This window comes from Harmonia axyridis, chromosome 5 (genome assembly GCF_914767665.1).
Source record: "Harmonia axyridis chromosome 5, icHarAxyr1.1, whole genome shotgun sequence".
Lineage (NCBI taxonomy): Eukaryota > Metazoa > Arthropoda > Insecta > Coleoptera > Coccinellidae > Harmonia > Harmonia axyridis.
Window position 1 is genome coordinate 2,445,066 of NC_059505.1, and position 26,793 is coordinate 2,471,858.

The 26,793-nt window shown below is 37.3% G+C and overlaps 1 protein-coding gene across 8 annotated transcripts in view; it reads right to left on the reverse strand.

Annotated features, from left to right (window-relative positions):
* LOC123679719 overlaps positions 1-26,793 on the reverse strand; it is a 278,857-nt gene that overhangs the window by 11,935 nt on the left and 240,129 nt on the right. For all 8 annotated transcript variants that reach the window (XM_045617148.1, XM_045617146.1, XM_045617144.1 and 5 more), the window contains one exon: positions 21,697-21,787. In XM_045617148.1, coding sequence (XP_045473104.1) covers positions 21,697-21,787 — 91 coding nt within the window. The remainder of the gene's footprint in view (positions 1-21,696; positions 21,788-26,793) is intronic.

A 26,793-nucleotide genomic window follows, 5' to 3' on the forward strand; every position in this document is an offset into this window, starting at 1 on the left:
CCAATAAGAGGTTTTATATTGAATAGCTCGGTATCTGGAGAGCTGTCACTTTTGACGCTGTCATTTTTTGACATTTGAGAAGTAAAAACGAAGCACTCTGTATATATTTCGTTTTGTGAAATCATTTTAAAAAACACTAGTCGATTTCGTGAAACTTTTGTAGGAAACTTTTTTTTGTACCTCTTCTAGTGACAAAGTTAAAGGGGGGGTCAAATTATGGTGAAAAACCCGGTACATTTGTTGAATAAAGTCGATTTTTTATTATTATTATAACTTATGGCTTATTTCTGACTTATGTTTAGTTCAAAATAAGGGTAAACATTTTTATGCATATCCTTCAGGTTGCTACATCAAACTTACAATGAGCCGCAATGTAGATGGAAGGTGTATATGGCAAGGGAACATACAGATTTTTCATCGCAAACTTCTGAGAGAGGGCACACCTTCAAAATAGGCTGAGAAAGCGTCGCCAAAATGGCGCGCAATTTTAATATAACGCTCTTATTGATATTCCCTTCATGAGTAAAATTAAGTTATCCAAACATCGAATTTTAGGTTCTTTTTTGTTTTCCGGAAGTCACAGACTATTTCACACAGTAAGGAATTTCGGTTTTTCCTCATTTGAAGTTCTTCCTCGATAACTCTTGAAGTATTCATTTTAGGTATAGGGATTGCTTAAGTAACCCCCACTATTTTTGTACGTAGAATCGACTGAAATAATGAAAAATATAGGTTCTAATTTGAAAATCTTGAGTTCTTGATCTTGGTAGTCTATAACTTGTTAGTATAACCGGAAGTTGTAGAGATCTGAAAATATTTTAATGATTTTCCCGAGGGTTTTCCATAGACGTCTAATAGGCCATCCTGGCGAATCACCCTGTATATGACAACCTGTTGAGCATTAAAAAAATGGAAAAATTCTGAAACGTTGTCTATCTTTATGTTCATTTAGTTACTCATTCTATAAGTCTTTTACTTAATTTGTAAAGTTGTGGATAATTTTATATTTCAAAGGTCAAAAGATAATTCTCAACTAAATATTTGTGTTTTTGGGTCTCTACTCATATTTGAAAGAATGTTTCCACTCTTCATGTGGCAACATACCTTGCATTCAAACTAATTTCCCTCATATTCAGGGGTAATCCCAATGGAAGGCAATATGCGTATTAAGGGGAGTTTATATTAGGCAATTCACAAAAACTTGTCGGTATTCCCCTAAGGCCATGTATCATTCACCTGACACTCCAACCTAGACCATTAATAATTATGAGTGAAATTTCATGAACTGTGGAAGTTCGTTCCACTTTGACAAGTTCTAAACTCTAGAGTTTAACATATTATTATGACGATCTATCAAGAGATAGTGTAGATATAATTATCACAAAACGATATTCGTGATATTATAAATCGATATTAAAACACTGACAAATTCACAGTATGATCATTATCATTTTGGAAGTTGCCATTTCGAAAATGACACAATTATCATTTTATCGTCTTGTATTAAGTTGGCGCTTTCGCCATTCTGCTACTTCTGATATGGTGAATCATAATTGTTGGTTTATTTTTACAGTCAAGCTTAACTTAAGTAGTAGTTTTTCAATCTCAAGTAAAGTCAAGTATTAATTTATCAAGAACTTGAATCATATCAAGCTACTTGATTTTCAGCAGTTTTATTGTTTAGTGTCACATCAATAAAAAAATGATATTATGGGAAGGAACCTCACAAAAACCACTTTTATTTAATAAACTTATTGTATGGAAGAACCGAAAATATCAACTTTTTTGAAATAGAAACATAAATTAAATCACTATAAATCATAACAAAATAAAAAATGAAGTTTCTTAATATTGAGAAACCTCCAGGCTTTGTTTGATTTCATAATTTTGCATCCAGGATCTAAGACACATGAGGCATCTTATAGACTTGTCGCCTAACCTATTGCGGGTTTTTGTAACTGTAAGAGCAGCTCTGGAAAATTGTCTTTCAATAGGAGCTGAAGATGCTGGCGTTAATAAAAGATCCTGGACCATTTTGGCCAACTTTGGAAAGATATTTCTGAAACTACCAAAATCTACCAATAGATTTAATAGAAATGTGAGAAAACTACTAATAGATTCACACTGGCGAATGCTTCAGTCTCTCGGCGCTCGAGGAATCCCCTTATTTAGTCCGAGCGCGCACGAGATTGCAGAAAGATATGCCGTGCGACGCGTGCATATCAAACTCAAGTAATATCAAGTAGCTTGATATCAAGTCAAGCAATAAATATCTGAAATCAAGTCAAGTCAAGCTCAAGTATGTAATTATTCACGAGCTTGATTTTCAAGTCAAGTCGTTGGTTAAAATGTCAAGCAATTTAGCTTGATGAAGCCCTAATTACGACTGTTCTGGGGTCTCCAATAGAGGCATGAATGAATGAGCACATAAAGCTTGTGTAACTTAGTGCATGTCTCAATTTTTTTCAACTACAAATATTGTTTTAAAATCGCTCGAAGACCCAAGGTTTTTGAGAAATCCCATTGAAAAATTATCAAATTTGATAATTTTTCAATGGGATTTGATGAATGATTTCAATGAAAACTCACAACTTTAGAATCCTTTCCATTGCCTGTGAATATTAAATTTAAATTTTTCCATATTTCCCTACGTTGCTCAGAGTAAAACGATTAAGTAACTAATGTTCATTCATGCATTCATTTATTATAAAAATTATCATACGCTATCAGGAAGCCACGTTATATAATTAGTTCCATTACATTTATAGTGTGAGTATTGCAATAGCGATTATACAAAACAGTCTACGCTGATTAAACTAATGATAACGACATGTGATCATTTCATGCTCTATCGCCCTGCATTAAAGTTAGATCACAAAATTAAACGCTCAAGTTAACTCATACGACTAAAAGTGATTAAGCTTAGCTGGAAAAGAGATAACCGTAGTTGTTAGCTCCAGTTTCGGTAATTAATAAAGGGACAAACCTAAACAATGGCTAATATGTCCGCCGTTAGATAAAATCGGCTCAGATATGTGTGTTGGATCTAGCTAATTACGTTTTGCACTGGCATCAGTTCATGCGCTATGGGCAAATCGAAAATTCAGCAAACAATATCTGAAGGGTCGAAAATTGAAAGGGCCAGAATATTAGCTTATTTCATATGGAATTAATTTTCTGTGGGTTTACTGCTTTCGGGCAACAATTATAGATTTCAATCTACATTGGTATAATAACTGCATAAAATACTTTTACATTTCATGATTTATAATTAATTTTTCTTTCGGATTGTTGAGAAATCCATAAACCAATACCATAATAGGCCATCCCTGTGAATCACCCTGTATCCTTTCTCTTACTCTTCTGTTGAAATTTGAAATGGATATGCAAATCAACATATAAAATTGAAATGACAATTTGAGAGAATTTAATTCCATCCTTTGGTTGGTGTTGACTCTATTCGATGAATTATGTTGATTGCATATCCATTTCACAGAATAGTAAGAGGGTGTTTCTAAGAGTACCTTTTGAGATTGCTATATTTATATATAATGTAACGGATGTTTTTTTTCGAGGTATATAACTTTAAGTTGGCATTTCTGTTCGAGATGGCGACCGATTTAACAGCTGTCAAGTGATTTATTCTCAGTTTGGTTTGGCAATTCATCATGAATAGACTCCGCCTGAACAACGCTTGCAAATAGTGCAATTTTATTTCGAAAATAATGGTTCTGTGCGGAATACGTATCGCGCACTACGTCCATTTTATTTTGTTTAGCGATGAAGCGCACTTCTGGTTGAATGGCTACGTCAACAAACAAAACTGCCGCATTTGGAGTGAAGCTAATCCTCAAGTGTATGTCGAAACACCGTTACATCCAGAAAAACTGACTGTTTGATGCGCTTTATGATCTGGTGGAATCATTGGTCCGTACTTCTTCAAAAACGATGATGGCCAGAACGTTACAGTCAATGGTGATCGGTATAGAGCCATGATTACTAACTTTTGAGTTGAACAACCATGATGTCCAGGAGCTGTGGTTTCAACAAGACGGCTCAACTTGTCACACAGCTCGTGCCACAATCGATTTATTGAAAGACAAGTTTGGTGACCGCCTAATTTCACGTTTTGGATCTGTGAATTGGCCTCCAAGATATTGTGATTTAACACCGCTAGACTACTTTCTGTGGGGTTATGTAGAGTCATTGGTCTATGCGGATAAGCCACAAACCCTTGATCATTCGGAAGACAACATTCGCCGTGTTATTGCCGATATACGGCCACAAATGTTTGAAAAAGTCATCGAAAATTGGACGTCCAGATTGGACTACATCCGAGCCAGCCGTGGCGGTCATATGCCAGAAATCATATTTAAAATGTAATGCCACAAGATTATCTTGCGGATAAATAAAATTCATGTCAATCGAATAATCCATCGTTGTTTCATTGCAATTTAAAGTTCTATAGCTCTGAAAAAAATACCCTTTACATATTACTAGAGAAACTTTTGTTTCAGTTATCCTAAGGTGTCTTCAAATGCAAGTTAGTGAAATTGTGAGACTGTAAATTCAGTAAGTTTTAAAACTATGAGACACGATACACAGAAACTAATAAAGTTCTATGCGAATTCTCAACGTTCGGATTCGACCTTCATCACCCAGAGTAATATTTACAGTTTCCTCGAAATCGTCTGAGATATCTTTCGACTTCCAGCCCATTGCCGAAAACGGTCCAAATTTTATCGTTCACTTTTCCTCACCTAACCCCCTCCACCAACATAAACTATATCGAATTTATGGAGTCCCTTTCACATATAAGCGCGAACTAGCAACCCTTGAATGTCTCTGAATAATTCAGTGGCTCTCTCTCTCTCAGGGATTTGCTATTCTATGGGCATTCGCAGGGACCGATGAAGCTCGAATCATGGCACCACCGGATTCGATGGTGAATTACGCTGATAAGCTCCCGCAGATAAATATTGTTCATTCATCTGTATCTCGCTGTTTTCACAGAGCCGGTTTTTGTTTTCCTTGGGAGTATTAAGGTTCTATTGAAATGCGGAGATTTTCCGGAAAATTAGTACGTGGTGGGAGGTTCGTGGAAAAATGTATGGAAATGAGGTCGTATGGTAGACGGTAGACAAGCTTTTGTGATCTCTCTCGTTCATTTATAATGTCAGGGTTATTTTTCATGACAACTACCTAACAGGCCAATTGAAAGTTCCCGGTCTACCATAGTAAAACACATTTTTTTGGCAAAATTCGATTTTATTATTTAACAAGGTTGCCTTCGAGAGCGATACAGCGATTATAGCGATCTTACAACTCTTCGATACCATTTTTGTAGTACGATTGGTCTTTCGCTTCGAAATGGGCCTCAGTTTCGGCGATTACTTCTTCATTGGCGCTAAATTTCATTCCAGCGAGCATTCTTTTGAGGTTTGAGAACAGGAAAATGTCACTGGGGGCCAGATCTGGTGAATACGGTGGATGCAAAAGCAATTCGAAGCCCAATTCAAGCAATTTTGCGATTGTTGTCATTGATTTGTGACACGGCGCATTATCTTGAAAACAGCACCTTGTTTTTCTTCAAATGGGGCCGTTTTTTAACGATTTCATCCTTTGAATGATACAATATAATAATATAACGTATAATAATCGCTGTTGATGGTCTGGCCTTCTTGGAGGTAATCAATGAATATTATACTTGTGCATCCCAGAATACTGATGCCATAACCTTGCCAGCTGACTGTTTTTCTTCGCTTTGGATTCGGTTCATCGTGTGCAGTCCACTCAGCTGATTGTCGATTGGACTCTGAAGTGAAATGATGGAGCCATGTCTCAACCATAGTCACATATCGACGCAAAATTCAGGTTTATTGCACTTAAACAGCTTCAAACACTGCTCAGAATCATTAACACGTTGTTGTTTTAGATAAATTTTGAGCTCTCGCGGCAACCATTTTGCACACAGCATCCTCATGTACGAATATTCGTGAATGATATGATGTACATGTTCAGATGATATCTTCTCAATGTCTGCTATCTCGATCAACTTCTCTTTATGGTCATTCAAAATTGTTTTGTGAAATTTTCCGATTTTTTGTCGATGATGGCCTCTTTTGGGAGTCCACTGCGTTCGCCGTCTTAGGTGCTCCTTTCACCACTTTTAAACTTAGCAAAGCAATCGATGATGGTTGATTTTCCTGGTGCAGACCCCGGAAACTCTTCATCAATCCAAGATTTTGTTTCAACTGTATTTTTTCCCTTCAAAAATCAATATTTTATCAGCACACGAAATTTCTTTTTTCCATCTTTTTTTAAATAACGCAATATCTCACAAACTAATGGTCGGACTGCTGTCAAATTTTGACACGTATCGTTTGAAGGTTGTTACTTTAAGGATGTCCAAATACAAGTTTGCATAGTTGGGTATCTCAAATTCCGAGATCAGTACCTTCTTTTTACTAAGACGGCTGAACTATTGATTATCTTTGGGAGATTTTTGAAACAGCTTCGAAATGTCTGAACTTTCCTAACTGGTGTTTAGTAGTATACTTTCCCAACGCTGTTCAACCCTTTTTCAAATCCAGAGGTCCATACTTCAGCGAAATATAGGGAATTTTATCTTCTAGGGAATTATATCTTCTACAATATTGATGACAACAAATAGCGAAATAGTAATTTACGTAACAAGTCCGGAAAATAGGGTTTTTTTGGACGAATAGACAAAATTCCAGGACGAGCGTAAGCGAGTCCTGGAAGTCTGTGAGTCCAAAAAAACCATTTTCGGACGTGTTGCGTACAATATGTTTTCGGCAACCATGTAAAATAACACTATCGCTGCTGCTGTCCATATTTTATTGCGATTGCGATCAAAAAACATGCAAATTTTTGACAACTAATTTCATATGAACTATCAGCCGTTATCTCGGTTACTATGGATTCTATGATTCTTTTCCGGCCTAGTCCGGGAAGTATGTACTTTCCGGACTAGGCCGGGAAATGCTACTTTCTCAGAGAAAAAGCGTCCGGGAAGTGAGCACTTCCCGGACGGTTGCCGAAAAAACCTTTTTTTTTAAGGAGCCTCTATTATTTCTCTCAGGCATCTTTTCAATAACATATGACAACGCATTTTCCAACTTAAAATCATCTTGTCAAATTTATCGAAGGACTTTTTGTTGATTTCATCAAAAAACGTCCAGAATGTTCAAAAGTACGACGTTTCTTAAGTTTATACTAAAAAGACAACGTAGTTCTTGGAGTTTCATTTGAGAACCTTTAAAAGAGTGCTACTTTCATAAAGGAAACATTTCATGTCAAAACTATGTCTTGTTTCATTAAAAGACCTATAATTTGGCGCCCCGGCAAAATGTCCGGTTTGCCGGTCCTGGCGGTAGTCCTGCATAGGCATTTTTTAGGTTTTGAGACCATTATACATATGTATATGTTTATAGGAGTTAATATGTAGCTGGGTAACTCAAATTCCGAGATGAGTATCTGCTTTTTACTAGAGTGATTGAACTATTAATTGCCTTTGGGAGATTAATCAAAGTTAACATTTTGATACCCGCATCAACGTCCATAAGGGCAGCTGAGCGGACATATTTGATGTGGTTATCACTACACAGATAGTCCTTGAGCACACTAATCGATTTCCTGCAGAAATACCCTATCCTGCCTTAAAGTCTAGACATCAACATTTAGGTTTCTCATATTAAAAAAAAAATGGGAACTTTTTGAAACAGCTTCAAAATGTCTGAACTTTCCTAACTTTTGTTTAGTAGTATACTTAATTTACCAACGCTGTTCAACCCTTTTTCAAATTCAGAGGTCCATACTTCAGCGAAATAAAGGGAATTTTATCTTCTAGGGAATTATATCTTCTACAATATCGATGACAACAAATAGCGAAAAACCTAACCTTTTTTTGAAGGATCCTCTATTATTTCTCTCAGGCATCTTTTCAATTACATATGAGAACGCATTATTCAACTCAAAATCATCTTGTCAAATTTATCGAAGGACTTTTGTTGATTTCATCAGAAAATGTCCAGAATGTTCAAAAGTACGACGTTTCTTAAGTTTATAGTAAAAAGACAACGTAGTTCTTGGAGTTTCATCTGAGAACCTATAAAAGAGTGCTACTTTCCCAACGGAAACATTTCATGTAAAAAATATGTCTTGCTTTATTAATTGACCTACAATTTGGCGCCCCGGCAAAATGTCCGGTTTGCCGGTCCTGGCAGTGGTCCTGCATAGGTACTATTTAGGTTTTGAGACCATTATACATATGTATATGTTTATAGGAGTTTATATGTAGCTGGGTTACTCAAATTCCGAGATGAGTACCTGCTTTTTACTAGAGTGATTGAACTATTAATTGCCTTTGGGAAATTAATCAGAGTTAACGTTTTGATACCCGCATCAACGTCCATAAGGGCAGCTGAGCGGACATATTTGATGTGGTAATCACCACACAGATAGTCCTAGAGCAAACCAATCGATTTCCTGCAGAAATACCCTATCCTGCCTTAAAGTCTAGACATCAACAAGCGTATTAAGCAAACCTGCCTTCGACAATTAATTAAATTAATTTGGCTTTTAGTCCCTTTAAGCCGAAACATCGACAAATCTCCAAACTTGTATCGGTAATAATGTAATCCGTATAGTCTTAACCCCCGTATGTCTTCCGATCCTCCCCTCTCTCTTTCACCCCTTGCGGTTTCATGCAAACAAGGGGAGAAGTTCACCACCCTGTACCCCCTATCAAGGAGGCCGTGCTTTTTTGTTAATGCGCATTACTGCTCGGTTCAGTGGCGGAGAAAAAAGGGAAGAGTAATCTTCTGCAGATCCCAAGTTTGCGACTTACACTGCGCAAAAAAATTAACGCACATTTTGAAAATCTCAATTTTAATGAAAGTTAACTCTACATTGACTTTATAACTTATTTTTTATGTTCTCTCGGAGAAAGGTTTTGAACGAAACAAGATACATTAAATCGAAGAAAAATTCAGGATTTCACCGAATCTTGTGTAAAAGAAGAGAAATAAATAATTTTCAAAAAACTGGAATGCTGAAAAGTGATTTAATACTTGGTATTTCCACCCCTTGCGTTAATTACAGCTCGGCAACGACGGTTCATACTCAAAATGAGTGATCTTAAAATGTTCTGATCTAATCCTTCCCAGATTCCTCTCAGTTGGATTCCTAAGTAATTGAGAGTAGCTGGATGATTTTCTGAACTTCTCAGCCTTCTATTGAGGTTGTCCCAAACCTGCTCAATCGGATTGAGATCTGGATTTCTTGCTGGCCATTCCATTCGAGAGACTTCAACCTCTTCAAGGTACTCCAGAACGATGCGCGCACGATGGGGTCTGGCATTATCGTCCATAAAAATGAAATTTTCACCAATGTATAGGGCAAATGGCACTACATGCTCTTTAAGAATGTTACTTATATACCTATCAGCATTCATAGCTCCATTATCAACGACCACTAGGTCTGTGCGAGCAGTCAAAGATATTCCACCCCATACCATAATCGATCCTCCCCCGAAACCAGTAGTATTCAGGAAATTGCACTGAGCATATCTTTCATGTGGACGTCTGTATACAAGGAAACGTCGATCACAATGGTAGAGGCAGAATCTAGACTCATCTGTGGAGAGAACTCTTTCCCAATCAGCCTCTTCCCAATGGATATGCTCTCTCGCAAAATCCAAACGCGTCCTTCGATGGGCTGGGGAGAGAGGACTTAAATCATATTCTCTGAGTCGATTTCTTATTGTCCGAGTGCTAAATTGCACCCCATGAGTTTGCTTAGGCTGATTTTGAAGGAGGCGAGCGGTTGAAAACCGTTGTCTCAACGAAGAAACTCTCAAGTAACGTTCTTGAATGGCAGTTGTTACCCGTGGTCTACCCTGTTCTGGTCTTCGGACATTCATACCCGTCTCCCTGAATCGCTGCAACATTCTGGATACACTTGTATGGGAAACTCCAAACCTTTCTGCAATTCTTGTGTATGTCCACCCTTCTTCTCGCAAAACTACCGCTTGGGCACATTCCTCTTGGGTCAAATTGCGTGTTTTGCGTTGCATAGCGATCGAGTGTAGAAAATCAAACGAGAGAAAAACTATTGATCTCTAGAATTGATCGAGAACAACTGATTTCAGAATGTAGCCAATACATTTAAAATCTGATAATCTCATCTTTTTTTATTCCTGCTGGGAAAAAACATCTGTATTGAAGAAAAACGTTGAAAGTGGATAACATATGCATGCATAATTCTGATAAAAATAATTATCATTAAGAACACCTTCAGTTGTAGAATAAATTTGAGATTTCCATAATGTGCGTTAATTTTTTTGCGCAGTGTATATTCGGTAAGTAAATAGAGTACTGGGAATTGCAGTCGTTTAGAAGAATAGCTCAAAGGGATTATTGAAATTATTTTTGTCGGTGAGTTGGTACAACTGAACTTTAAACCTATTAGGCCAATTGAAAAGTCCCCGGACATATGATTTTCAGTTAGAACCAACCTTCAAACGATTCAAACAATTATAAACATTCTGTCTGATTTTTCATTCCATCTCTTAACGAACCCGCCACTGACTTATTGCCCTCAGCACACAACCTTGTTACTGCTAACTCGGTTTAGTCGCTTCATTTGACTTTCTCAAGCAGATTCACCACCGTAGGAAGTCCAACTTCCGTAGCCTGTTTCCCCTAGCAGGATTTTCGGCAGCGGGAGTCACAGATAAAGTGGATTTCATTCATTATTTCCCGTTTTTACCCTTCTCTGATCTGCTATGAGGGTGCTGAGTCGTTTCTCTGCATATTCATCCTTATTACCGTCTGATTTAGACTGGGGGTTTTTTATTTGTAGGTATTTGGTTACGAGGTTTGTAAGGAGCCTGTAGCTGGTTAGGATAACATAAGGGGCGAGATAAGTAATGCCAACAATGAATTTCTGTTTTCTTTCCATTAATTTCGGCTCTTGTGCGTGCCGCCATTTTACGCGTGGCTTTATTTGAGAGTCGGAAATCTGATAATCCTTGAAATTATAACTGTCACTGAAGTCGAGTGACAGAAAGTCGTTTCTCTCATTATATGACAAATCTGTTTGTTCTGCTATAACTTGTAGAACAAAGATGTGTGGGAATTGATCAGTTTCACACAGATTTCATGGTAATATATCATTGATAAAGGGTGTTTTTTTAGAGCTATAGAACTTTAAATTGCAATAAAACAACGATGGATTATTCGATTGACATGAATTTTATTTATCCGCAAGATAATCTTGTGGCATTACATTTTAAATATGATCCGAGCCACGGCTGGCTCGGATGTAGTCCAATCTGGACGTCCAATTTTCGATGACTTTTTCCAACATTTGTGACCGTATATTGGCAATAACACGGCGAATGTTGTCTTCCAAATGGTCAAGGGTTTGTGGCTTATCCGCATAGACCAATGACTTTACATAGCCCCACAGAAAGTAGTCTAGCGGTGTTAAATCACAAGATCTTGGAGGCCAATTCACAGGTCCAAAACGTGAAATTAGGCGGTCACCAAACGTGTCTTTCAATAAATCGATTGTGGCACAAGCTGTGTGACATGTTGCGCCGTCTTGTTGAAACCACAGCTCCTGGACATCATGGTTGTTCGATTCAGGAATGAAAAAGTTAGTAATCATGGCTCTATACCGATCACCATTGACTGTAACGTTCTGGCCATCATCGTTTTTGAAGAAGTACGGACCAATGATTCCACCAGCCCATAAAGCGCACCAAACAGTAAGTTTTTCTGGATGTAACGGTGTTTCGACATACACTTGAGGATCAGATTCACTCCAAATGCGGCAGTTTTTTTGGTTGACGTAGCCATTCAACCAGAAGTGCGCTTCATCGCTAAATAAAATGAAATGGACGTAGTGCGCTATACGTATTCCTCACAGAACCATTATTTTCGAAATGAAATTGCACTATTTGCAAGCATTGTTCAGGCGTGAGTCTATTCATGATGAATTGCCGAACCAAACTGAGAATAAATCACTTGATAGCTGTTAAATCGGTCGCCATCTTGAACAGTGATGCCAACTTAAAGTTAAATACCTCGAAAAAAACACCCGTTAGTTAAATAGCCAAAGGACTATGGAGAAGTATCATTTCGAATACACAATTCTAAGCTTTTCGATTTCAGCAGTTTAACTGAAAGAATAGCTATTTATAATAATTAGGCGTACAACCTTTTGGCTAACCTGACAGAATGTAGGATTTAGTCAATAATAGTTATTTATGTAAAGTGTTTCATTCAAGATGTTCTTCTACGAGAAATGTTACTTTGAAGAAATGCCATTTTCCAACTTTGACATCCTGTATTTCGAAAACTAGTCATAGGATTTAGTTGGACCCATATTCTTTCTTGTTCATAAAAATTAACTGGTGGCAATTTTTCCGATAGATCGACGAGTATTATTATAACAGGTGTTTTTTTTTAGCTGATGAGAAGTTGAGATGATTGTTTTCTATGATTTGACAGTCGGTAATGTCAAACTGTGTTGACAGTTCTGTTCAGTAAGATTTGGCAGTTCATCATGAATTGTTAAACGCCAGTAAAACGCTTCCAAACTGTGGCAATTCGTTTTGAAAAAAATAGTCATAGGATTTAGTTGGACACATAGACTTTTTTGTTCATGAGGTCATATTCTACAACATACAAAAAATTCCGACAAATTAACCGGTAAATTAAACGGTGACAATTTTTCCATTAGGCTGTTGCCTCTGATCCCTTCCTACGATGTCCGCCACACTCACCACTACCCTCACCGAGGTTCAAACCGGAAAATCCACCGTTTATATAAATCAACTCAACCCCTTTCCCCCGATATTTCTGACCATAACTTTATGAACGGCCGAGTTAGGTAACTAACGACAGGCCATGTGTGCATGATTTCCCGCTTTTTGGGGGGGAACACCCGAATCGATATCCCCAAAGAGGGAAAGTACAAGGGGAATTGGCCGACTGTAAAGTAGTAAATTCCTCCCTTTCGCTGTTTGTGCACGGGGTTTTCTAATCTGCACGGTGTAAAGCCGTGTCGCCCGAGGCTATTTTGTCAGACTCAATTTGAGCCAGCCCTTGAGGAAGGACGTCATTGTGTCAATATGGCGAATGAATGATTCGACGGTTTTCGGAAATCGTGTTTTTCTACGATTGTAATGAAGGGATCATGTGATGTGACTAGGCTAAGGCTAACCATTAATCAGAGGAAATGAAGATCCCTCTAGATAAACAGGGATTTGCTACGTTCATCTATCTTGGCCGGTACTTGAAACTCAATTATCGTTTCACTAGAATCGCATTATCGTTGAGAACTTGGAATTGTGCAGTTGACGTGAGTGCTGATGGGAAGTGGATTCTTTTTTCGGGTAGTGATTCGAAATCTTAAAATGTATAAGGTTTTTCTGAAAACCTTTTAAAACAATGTTGGAAATGTGTTTTATATTAGGATAATGTTTCTTTCAATTATCATTAACTAACACTCGTATTTATTGTAAATAAATAAATAAATAAACGAGCTCAGATATTTGACAATTGTTGATTTTTAGTTTTAAAAAGGTTACAAATGAAGGTTCAACCTAGATTTAAAAGTAAGTTGAGGATGCTGAATCAGAATTGTAACAAGAAGAATACAGAATAGAATTCAAAATAAAAGGTTGGACTTGTTTTTGTTACATTTGTTTCCCAATGAAACGCCCTATATAAACACGAAAAAAAATATTGTCATGGAAAAATATAGGAAGTACCGTAGAGCGATGTGACTTTGCACCACTTTTTATAGTTTTCTTTTTTTAGTATTTTAAAAACGGCCTATTATGTAGAAAACCTAAATTAATTTGATTTTATTATATGACGCAACATCCCTATTGTCATTGAAATAACAATTCATTGAATGAATGACGTTCATTACAAATCCAGAAAAGCTTCTCGTGTTGGGTGAAGCCGAACACAGCAATTGGTCGATCGCACACGAGAAAAGATCACTCTCAGGACTGGTAATGAAATATACTATTATAGAGGTTTGCTAGTTACATAGGTTTAATTGTATAGACAACCAAGGGAAATGTATTTCTATTCTCTGTGATGTAATTAATTTTTCTTCTCGTTGAAATAGAATCGTTCTAAAATTGCAAATTTTTTAATTTATCGGATTGGTAACGTTGCTAATGAACATGTTTGTTAAAATCATGGTTGACTGGTTTGATTTTCGCGTCTTGTCATAAATAGAATTTGTAAAATATCAAGCTACTTGCTTATACAAGCAGAATATTTTTTCTTTCGAATGGTTTAGTCAATATGTGTTATTCACAGGAAAGTTTTGATTTTGTTGATTTTATATATTTTTTGGGGTGCTGAATCCAAATATTTTTCGTTATGGAATTGTTAAAATAAATGGAGTATAATGGGCCAAATTTTGAAATTCTTTGGAAGAACATTGAATGGCGTATTTAGACTTTAAACCTATTCTGAAAACTTTTCTCAGGGTCTGCTTTCATGTGACAAAGGATTCTTCATCACTAAGGCTTTGAACGAAATGTATTTTCCAAAGCAAACTTGCAAAAAGATAAAGTTTCATACCCATAAGCGATGCCTTATCCCTTGTCAGTGGCATCCCAAAAGGAAATTCAATTCAACTCGGAACACAAGCATGATTATCTGTTTTCTATTTTCACCCTCTGCTAAACTCTCTTTTCTAAACCGCAGAATCCGCTATCTTGATTCCCCGAGTTTCACATAAAACTTGATACTTCTAGATTACATCCCCAGAAATGCAAATTGCCTATCGGAGTCCTAGAACAGCATGTTACAACAGTAACACGAGCAGTATAAGAAAGTTTCTACCAAGTTCTCATTATACCTTTCAGTTGAATATCATTCTCCCATTTCATTCCCTCCCTCATCGTATACAGGATGGTTCCCCTGCTCTAAATTTTACGACTTCACGTTTTCGGCAAAGAAAATGTCAATTAAAGGTATAATTTTGATTAATGTCCCAACGGATCGATGAATTCTAGTTACCAAATTATTATTTGCCGCTAATGGTTATGTTTCATTTTCATTAGGTTGAGCTTTGAAGAGTGCCGATTCAATGGCCCCTTTTGGTCGACCCCTTCATTAATCTTATCTTTTGGGTCTGACGATTTGTTTGATTTATGGTTTCTAAAGATTTTACACGGAGTTAGTCAATAATGATATGTCATGGTGATGTTGGTTTTTTGGGTTTATAATGTGATTATATCGTCTGTTGCATCTGGGTCTAAGATGGTGATGAAATATCAAATTGCATGACTTTATCTCCACTTTCATTGATGAACTCTGCTCTGATGCATACTCGTCTGTAATACACGCTTGGACAAAAACCTCACATCTCAGTAGCAAAAGATCCGACCGAGTAGAAATTTTGTGTGTAAATATGATATTTCATCTATGAACTTCGAACGTTGCCAAGTTGGGAAATACACCACAGCCAAAAATTCCTATACCCAGGTAAATCAATAGATACAGATAGAGAAAGTATACGCAATTTTAACATGTCCCCAACATGGTTAGATTACGATGTCGGATTGTGATTTATTTTCAAATCCACGATTTGACTATATCGTTATGAATGTATATTATATTGAATGAAATATATTTAATCGAGTGATTTACGAATATGTTAATATGCAAATTCGAATATTTGGAATCCGATATTTTTCCTAATTGTCGAATTTATAATAAGCAGAATATTTATTATTTTCTGTATCTGCTGAAATCCAAGGTTTGGCAACTTTTCCTCTCCTAGTGTCATCGGTTGTTTCACGTCGTTTGGCGCGCTTGAACTTCCGAATTTCTGATGTATTTACGTACATTATTTCAATATTTTTTGAGTTTATATAAAACGTTGTTTTTTTTTGGGACATAAGAAGTGCGTTCTTTGTTGAGAAACTCGCGAATTGAGTGAAATATCGTATTACTGATTAGTGCAAAATCTCATGTTATTAGCGATGAGAGCTTGTTTCTTTACCAATGTATTTTTGGAGGCCACAAACAGGGTATTGCTGAATTGGAGGTGCAAACAAAAATGACAGACTATTCGGATCATTTCAAGACAAAAAGTCCTTCACATATTGGCCTGCAAAAGTTTTGTGTTCGAGATACAAGGTTTTGAAGTTCTATTATTTTTTTCAAGTTTTTTTCTCACAACACTCCCCCCTCAGAAAATGTTCAACTTAAATTTGTCATAGATAATCCAATTAAAAGTTTTCATTATGTGATATGCTAATTTTCAATGCAAATCTTTAGGGTGAAATTTTTTTTAGAACAGTGCCTGCTTCATTCCTCCAGAACTTTTAATTTAGCTGACCCCTGTTAGTTTAAAAAATGAAAAAAAAAACTTTGGTCCAGTTCTAAACTTTTTTGATTCTTGTAGTTTTGTCGTATCTGATACCGATTTCGAGAAAGAAATTTCAAACCAATTTTCAGGAAAACCCAAATTATAACAAAAATCCAGGTAGTAAGCTATGATGAATGAATTAATTATAAGTGTTGGTTCTTATTTACCCAATCTGAAGTGAAGATTAATAACGAATCGATAAACTGGTTCAATCTTCACAAAGAAGTAGGACTACAAAAACTCAATGTATTAATGAGACTTTTTTTCTTCTTGAAATTATCCAAGGAATCTCTCATCTTCCTTTTTACCTCCAATTTAAGAACACCCTGTATACCTATAATCAGTTCTGTGGTATTCAAAGACGTAGGAAAGAAAGAAACTGAAAAGCTCCTGATTTTCTCAGCAGTTGATTGGCAGGATCTTGAGAATTCACTTGAAAAGACGTTTGGAGAAATAATAGACATTTAACCTCTGCAGAAGTTTTCTGTATATATTACTTGATACTAGAGTGAGGGTAGTAGTTTATTACAGTCATTATTTGTTGAAACCAGCAACTGATTACCCATATTTACTACGACGCTCAGTCAAGAAACTTTCGAACAAGCATCCTTAAAGTTAAATCGATAATGAACATGATATGACATTCCATTCAATAACTCTAATGGGCGAAGTCTATAAGAGCAACTACCCCATCTAAAGGAACTCAATCAACGGCAATCTTACAAGTACAGTAATTAACTCCTTATAAAATAGTGGGGGTGGTATAAAGAGAGTGGGGGGTTGAACAACTCTCGACTACATATCTATTAAGTCTCCGAATGGATACTCCGAAACATTTAGGCATTAAACCTCTATTGCTAGGTATTTAGGGAGCCCACATCTTTTGCCTCCTACACCCCCTACCCCTTCTGAGGCACGCAACCCCACGTCGTTAGGGGCTCAGCTTAGATTACCTAAGGGGGGGGGTGGATTAATGATGGCGATGCGTGCTAGCGCACCTAAATTTCGTATTCGCGTTGGCGATTCTATTGTTTCATCTAACCTGGGAATAGATATTGGATCTCTGGTTATGGGATAGCTGCATGGGGTTAATTTCGTTCACTCATTAGGGGTGCTTAACTTTATCCGGAAGGAATTCCTAACTATTTTATTATGATTCGACTTTTCCAGGTGGAGGTAGCAAATAATTATTTGAGTTGAGTATCATCCATCTCATGGTTCCGAAAGTAAATGTAAATAAATATGAAAACTGACAAAGAAACTGCAACATCCAGAAGGAGCTGTTTAAATTTTATTTTTTTTTTTGGTAAAACGTAGTATAGCAAGAAGTGAATGATTGAATTTGTAGAAAGAAATCGTGAAGGTTTTTTCAAGTGGACATTTCATTACTTAAATATTACAGTCGTTTTTTGCAAGTTTAGTTGGTGTTGAAATGCCTAGAGCACGTGTACGTGGAATTTAGCGCCAGCTAAGTGAATTTGAAAAAGGTCGAAATATTGGTCTACGGGAGGCAGGGTTGTCATTCCAAGAAATCGCTAACCGTACGAACAGAAATCCAACTTCTGTTATGAGATGTAGTCAAGCGTGGTTTGATAACGCCCAAAATCGAAGAAGAGTGGGCACCGGACGTCGAAGGGGCAAAAATGAAGTTCAAGATCGACGTCTAAGACTTATGGCCATTAGAGACCGATTTGCGACAACTCGATCTTTGGCTGATGACTGGTTAGGAGAACAAGGCCATCCTGTAACTATCCCAACGGTTTACCGCGGGATAAGGTCTTTTGGACTGTAGCATTTATCGACCCCATCTTGTGTTACCTCTAACGGTTGAGCATCGCCGGCAACGATTACACTGGTGCAGAGAACGTCAACATTGGAATGCGAAATAGCATTAGGTCGTCTTTTCTGATGAATCTCGATTCTCCTTGGGTGCACATGATGGCCGAAAAAGGGTTAGACGATGTCGGGGTGAAAGACGTGAACCTCAGTTTGATGTTGAGCGTCATGTACATCGGGCAGTAGGCGTTATGGTATGGGGTGCTATTGCACATGCAAGTAGGTCATCTTTAGTTGCTTTCCGAGGTAACATGACAGCGCTGTGTTACCCTCAAGCAATAGTAGAGCCATATGTTCTCCCTTACCTTAACCGGCTAGAGAATCCAATAATTCAGCAAGATAATGCCCGACCTCATGTTGCCAGAGTTAGTTTAAACTTTTTCTTTCGCCATGGCCGCCCATATCCTCCGATCTTTCGCCTATAGAACATGTTTGGGACACCATGAGTAGAAGGCTTGGAAATTTACCCCAGCCCCAACGGACTTTATCGGCTCTAGGGCATTAAGTACAGGTAGCTTGAGATAGTATCCCTCAAGAAGAAATAGACCATTTTATTGCATCAATGCCGAGACGTGTTGGGGAGTGTATAGATCATTAACAAATTTATCAAAAAAAGTGTAAACTCTTCGTTTTTATCTACAAATTTCAATCATTTACTCCTTGCTATGCTATCTATGTTGTACCATAAAAAATTTAAAATTTAAACAGCTCCTTCTGGGTATTGTCAGTTAGTATAGTTACTGTTTTAGTAGACAGCAAAGTAGTAGATTGACTGCCGCGGCTGATAGGTTAAGCGTGCATTTCGATGATTTATGGTCCTTAACATATCAATAATAATCCAATCTCTTAGAATTTTTTCAATGTTTCACAAATTGTACGCTCAGATCAACAATTATGTCGACCACAATCTACCAAGTAGATGAATGAAGTCTACAAAACAAATTTATGGCAAAGGCATGGAAAAACTGATATGTTCAAGAGAAAAATTGAAACGCCAACAAAATTTGATGGAATTTGAGAGTGATATACTTTCTTATGTAACTTTCAAGAAATTGGATTGGAAAAATCACGTTTTAAGTTGAGAAATATCGTCATTGACATTGAAAACAAACGAACATCGATGTTTAAGTTCAGTGGAACTCGTTTTTCAGTGTTCTATTATATTTTCTAAAAATTATTTTCTGTAGATGAAAATATTGAAGCTTTTATTATTCTGACACCTGAAGAAGGCCTAATTTAGGACTAAAACGTTATTCAATAATGGAGTTATACTTCTTGTTCCTGAGATCAATATTTCCCAATCTGAAGAAATTTTTTATAATTGCTGTTAAAAGGCATTAAACCCTCGGCGCATCCGCCATTTTGCTACCCCATTCAAAACCGATTTAGGAGACCAAAATCCATCAAAGAGCCGACAGAAGCGTTAAAATAAATCTTTATTTCGATGACGAAAACAGCTCCATAATGAACATAACGAAAAATCTCCATCGGAAAACTCGTAGCTGCATTTCCTTTCACGCCATTCAAATTTCATCAGTTAGGGCCCTTTCACCCTTTTCCTTAACGTGGGGTCACAGTTTCTTTTACGGTGGATTAGCGAATTTAATTACGTATTTTATGGAGCCCGGAATTCTTTCAGTTTCTGGTGGAGCTTACAGGAACCCGAAGACAAAGATACGGAGGATTAGAGGGACCTATTTTAATTATGAAAGCCGACGGGAAAATCTAAGGAGGCTTACAATTATCTCTTAAAATCACTGGAGTATGCAAAGTTGTGATTATTCTTTAGGTTTCGCTGCGTTTTAAATGGTATTGGTTTTTGCGAGGAATGGATGGAGGGGTTTGAATGTAAGGGAGGAAACCATAAAATAACGGAAAGGTGATCAATTTTAATTTTTCGTTTTATACAGGGCCAGGCTTCGACTTGTACATATAACGGGTGTTTTTTTTCGAGGTATATAACTTTAAGTTGGCGTTACTGTTCAAGATAGCGACCAATTTGACAGCTGTCAAGTGATTTATTCTCAGTTTGGTTTGGCAATTCATCATAAATAGACTCACTCCTGAACAACGCTTGCAAATAGTGCAATTTTATTTCGAAAATAATGGTTCTGTGCGGAATACGTATCGCGCACTACGTCCATTTTATTTTATTTAGCGATGAAGCGCATTTCTGGTTGAATGGCTACGTCAACAAACAAAACTGCCGCATTTGGAGTGAAGCTAATCCTCAAGTGTATGTCGAAACACCGTTACATCCAGAAAAACTGACTGTTTGGTGCGCTTTATGGGCTGGTGGAATCATTGGTCCGTAGTTCTTCAAAAACGATGATGGCCAGAACGTTACAGTCAATGGTGATCGGTATAGAGCCATGATTACTAACCCTCTCATTCCTGAATTGAACAAACATGATGTCCAGGAGCTGTGGTTCCAACAAGACGGCGCAACATGTCACACAGCTCGTGCCACAATCGATTTATTGAAAGACACGTTTGGTGACCGCCTAATTTCACGTTTTGGACCTGTGAATTGGCCTCCAATATATTGTGATTTAACACCTCTAGACTACTTTCTGCGGGGCTATGTAAAGTCATTGGTCTATGCGGATAAGCCACCAACCCTTGACCATTTGGAAGACAACATTCGCAGTGTTATTGCCGATATACGGCCACAAATGTTGGAAAAAGTAATCGAAAATTGGACGTCCAGATTGGACTACATCCGAGCCAGCCGTGGCAGTCATATGCCAGAAATCATATTTAAAATGTAATGCCACAAGATTATCTTGCGGTTAAATAAAATTCATGTCAATCGAATAATCCATCGTTCTTTTATTGCAATTTAAAGTTCTATAGCTCTTGAAAAAATACCCTTTACCATATTAAAACGTTTACTCTTGAAATTTTTTCAGTAAAATATTAAAAATATATCGATATTTGCGCTTCCATGAACGTACAATACCCCAAAGAGCAGATAAGCAGAGGAAAAAATACACGACATAAAAATAAATACCTGCTCCAATAGTACGAATATTTCCGCATGCACAAAACATGTTTGCAGAACGGGAATCTAATGGAAAACAAATATTTACAAGTTCCCCTCTCTCGTCTTCGCATACCAAATAAAGCAATTTTTAATATACCCAGTCGGAAAAGTTATACGTCAAAACAAATAGATCTGAAGTTAATACACAAAGTACCAATATTAGCTTAGCGTTGAAGAAACGTATCGATATAATCCTATGATCAAGGATTCCCTTTAGTTGCCGGTAAGTATATCAGTATTTGCCGCATTAATATTCAATTTGGTTGAAAAAACAGAATTATGCATTCCGTTCGAATATGTCGTGGCTGGCTATGGAAATTGATGTTGATTCAGAGTCAATAGGAAGGTCTGGTGTTATTCAATCTGTGTTTACTCACCTCAAAAGCTAGAGTGAGTGCTGTTTTTTCCTGTCTGAGTTGCTCGGCCTGTTTTTTATAGACTAGCATAGATCTGACGGTCTCCTCCATTCTGGAAAATATAGAAACGATATTAGTTTACTAAGTATAAGTATTGAGTTTCTCTAATTTTGTAGCAAATATGTTCATTCTGTAATGTTAGTTTTGTTACTTCTGATCTCACTGAGCAATAAGTTTAGGAAGGAAGAACCACTAATGAAATTTAGTTATAACATTTGATGATAACAGCCAGGAAATAGCCTTATTATTATGCTTCAACTTGTTGAACAAAATCGTTCAAGAATATCTCAGTTCCACACAGGTTTCATAGTTATTATATGTTGGTTCTCGGAACTCTCCTGTCACGGATTGAATATTCAATTTTGTGATACATAAAACAGTCCAACCAACATTTTCCATTTATTTCAATAAACATTCAGGGAACTATAAAAAATAATGTATAATACTCGCACAGAACGCTCATTCTAACATTCATTCGATAGAATTTGAACTCATGGAAGAATGTTCATGTCTTCTGCACTTCTTTTATGAATAACTAGTCCTATTTTTCTGATATGTTGAAGAGAATTCCGTGCTCTGAAAAAATTATTATCAGCATATTAATTGAATATTTACAAACAGCTCAATTGAAAATTGAGTGAATAAACAATGAACTATTAAGTTGAACTTAGTTGAAATTAATAGATTCCAAATGTGAGTATTCAAGTTATGAAGTAGTGTCAATTTTGTGATTCCTAACAACCAACATCAACATATTTCAATTATTATTTTCATTATTTGTAACATTACAATTTCAAATTTCCCAAAATGTGCAACGTTACAATTGTCCATGAGACTCTAAGACTGATTTCTAGGGGCGATTTGGCTATTTGGCAACAAAACTCCTACCCAGGTTTCTACAAATTTAATAAAATTAAAATATACAAAGATCGATCCTTTTCACTCTGAACAGATAATATTGATATAGAAACTCAAATCAATTCAGTTTTTAAAAAATTACTGTGCTATTTTTGCCCCACGTTGGGCGCCATAATGTGTAACGTTACAATTGCCCATGAGACTCTAAGTCTGAATTCTAGGGGTGGTTTGGGCTTATTTGGCAACAAAACTGCTACCCAGACTTTTACAAATTGAATAAAATCAGTCTTAGAGTCTCATGGGCAATTGTAACGTTACACATTATGGCGCCCAAAGTGGGGCAAAACTTCATTTGTGCCCTTTCGTCGTCCGGTACCTAATCTTTTTCGATTTTGGGCTTTTTTTTTTTATCAAACCACGCTTAACAACATCTCATAACAGTAGTTAGATTTCTGTTCGTACGGTTAGCGATTTTTCGCAATGACAACCCCGCCTTCTGTAGAACAATAATTCGACCTCTTTCAAATTCACTCAGCTGGCGATAAATTCCGCATAAACGTGTTCTAGTCATTTTAACGAAAACTAAACATCGACTTTGGATTTCCTGGAACAGCTGGTTTGTTGTTGAAATTTAAAAAAAACTTGCAAGAACGATGACAATATTTAAATTGATTACATGAAAAAACCTTTACAATTTTTCTCTCCAAATTCAATCATTTACTCCTTGTTGGACTATCTTTATTTTATCAAAGAAAATTCAAAATTTAAACAGCTCCTTCTGGGTGTTGCAGTTTCTTTATCTGTTAGAATATATGACATATAGGATATAGAAGTAGAGTTATATTTTAAGGGGAAAATAATCAGTCTTTTTCGAGGGATTAGTTTAATTTGGTAGTAGCAGTGTGCAGTGCAACAGAAATGACAGATTAACCTCCAGTTAAAAAATAATCTTGGATTACATTCTTCGGTGCACACTGCCGTAATTGGACAAGCCTTTATATTGTCCATCAAGACGACTCGTGCAGCATCATTAGTTCTAATACAGCTTAACAGTAAACGTACGATTAATCCTCTCCAATTTCCATCAACTTAAGCCCCTCGTGCACAATATCTTCTATAACCAATTCTCTCCGAATTTATCAACAATACGTCCGACGCTCCGTTAATAACGCAATCGAATTACCCAAGTGTAACAGGAGGAAGCAAACTGAACCTAAATTTGATCTTTTTCCTGCTAATCTAAAATTCATCCCCCGTCAAAAAGGACCCGTGGAAAGATTCATCATGGCCGTCTTCCCCTACCCCCGAAGATTTGCGAACTTAATAAGACGTTGTTGAGGAGTGAAAAGTGGAAGACGTTGGGGGAGAGACGCCGGTGTTACAAAAAAAAAAAGAGCCGGTGCCTCTCTTCTCACATCGATGGAGAATATTGTATTTAATAAGAAAGGAGCCGCCGAGTGTGGCGACTTGAGATTTCTTTGTTATCGAGGAAGTGCAGAAAGGAGGGGAGGTATTGATTTGGTTATGAAATGGAAGGACGTTCTTATTGTGATTCTTCCTACCCCTGGAGAGGGGTAGGTATTTTAGGAATTATATTTCAAATTCGAATTTATGCAACTAATACTAACGGGTGTTTTTTTTCGAGGTATATAACTTTAAGTTGGCTTTACTGTTCGAGATGGCGACCGATTCAACAGCTGTCAAGTGATTTATTCTCAGTTTAGTTTGGCAATTCATCATGAATAGACTCACGCCTGAACAACGCTTGCAAATAGTGCAATTTTATTTCGAAAATAATGGTTCTGTGCGGAATACGTCCATTTTATTTTGTTTAGCGATGAAGCGCACTTCTGGTTGAATGGCTACGTCAACAAACAAAACTGCCGCATTTGGAGTGAAGCTAATCCTCAAGTGTATGTCGAAACACCGTTACATCCTGAAAAACTGACTGTTAGGTGCGCTTTATGGGCTGGTGGAATCATTGGTTCGTACTTCTTCGAAAACGATTATGGCAAGAACGTTACAGTCAATGGTGATCGGTATGGAGCCATGATTACTAACTTTTTCATTCCTGAATTGAACAACCATGATGTCCAGGAGCTGTGGTACCAACAAGACGGCGCAACATGTCACACAGCTCGTGCCACAATCGATTTATTGAAAGACACGTTTGGTGACCGCCTAATTTCACGTTTTGGACCTTTCAATTGGCCTCCAAGATCTTGTGATTTAACACCGCTAAACTACTTTCTGTGGGGCTATGTAAAGTCATTGGTCTATGCGGATAAACCACAAACCCTTGACCATTTGGAAGACAACATTCGCCGTCTTATTGCCGATATACGGGCACAAATGTTGGAAAAAGTCATCGAAAATTGGACGTCCAGATTGGACTACATCCGAGCCAGCCGTGGCGGTCATATGCCAGAAATCATATTTAAAATGTAATGCCACAAGATTATTTTACGGATAAATAAAATTCATGTCAATGGAATAATCCATCGTTGTTTTATTGCAATTTAAAGTTCTATAGCTCTAAAAAAAAACAACCTTTAGATACCAGAAATGAAAATTGGAATCACCATGATTGTCAAAAAAAACGGAGCAGTTCATGAACCGCACTCAATTCCGAACTTATTCAAAAAATCCCAGCGGGATCTCCCCGTATCAGTTATTTATAAACGACAGATTCCTACAGCCCCGGGGGCCTATCTTATCTCCATTCTTGGATGAACCCGCCGCCGCAACACTTCAATTCGGGAACATTTACATTCGCAGCAGCCAGTGTTTGCCGAAAATTCGAATTCCTGAAGAGATTATTACGGCCCGAATTCCCCAGCGAGGATCCGGAAGAATTTGGAGCCGAGAAATCAATATGGCAGGATGCCGATGCCGTGAAAATCTGAAAACCGAGATGCGAAAGACAGTTTTCCCCGAATATTACGGATATTGGGGAAATATCCGGACTCCTCTCTCCGGGACTCCAGTCAGCGTTTTATCGTTGCCAGAAATCTGCCGTTTATTACCGAATGACAGATTCGGTTTATGGCATTCAATTTCTCGTGTGAAATGTTGGAGTTTGGGCGAGACTTGGGAAGCCGTACATCAGAGCTAGCAGAATTGGCAACGATAGGTTTCGATGTTAAAGATATTTAATGGGAGAAACAGAGATGAAATTCCATTAGTTGCGTTAAAATAGTATGATGCCATTCATTTGAACGATTCTCTTTCCAACATCGCTTTGAGGGAAGGGAGTACAAGTAGGTGTGTTCGAAATGATTCGATCTAAATTATCAGAATTCTGAGTTAGCATTCTGTTGAAAACAAGAATAATTAGGTGTACAACTCTGTTTCAGCCGTTTTGCAATAGATGTCTGTAGCGGTAAGTGGTAGGGAGTAGATTTCATACAATAAGCTTAGGTATTTGTAAACATAACGCCATCGAAATATTAGTCGATTTGTGTCTGCATTATGAAGTTATTCTCGATTAAACATGTCAGCTTACGAGCCAAATTCTCGTCATTTGCGGGAAGTTTTAATTTTCTGATTTAATATTGAGAAATCTGATGATGAGGCTCATCGATTGCCCTAAAATATCTATGGTGAGATCGATATTAGTGAAAAACGTGCCGAGAGTGGCTTCAACGCTTGAAGAACGGTGATTTTGACGTCGAAGACCAGCATGGTGATGGAAGAGGGAAGGTTTTCGAAGATGCAGAATTGGAGGCATTACTTGATCAAGACTGGTGTCAAACGCAACAAGAATTGGCAGTGAGGCAGTGAGTGTCATGGGAATGATTCAAAAACAAGGAAATTGTGTGCCGTACGAGTCGGAGCCGAGAAATGTTGAACAGCATTTTTTTGCTTGTGAACAGCTGCTTAAAGGCAAAGTCGGAAGGGACTTCTGCATCGCATTGTGACTGGAGACAGAAAATGGATTCATTACGATACCAAGCGCAGAATATCATGGGGATATCCCTGACATGCTTCCACGTCGACGGCCAAACCGAATATTCACGGTTCCAACGTCATGCTCAGTATTTAGTGGGACCAACTCGGCATAGTGTATTATGAGTTGTTGAAACCAACCGAAACAATCACAGGCGATCGTTATCGAACGCAATTAATGCGTTTAAGCTGATAATTGAAAGACAAACGGCCGAAATACAAGGGGAGGCATGATGTAGTGATTTTAGAACA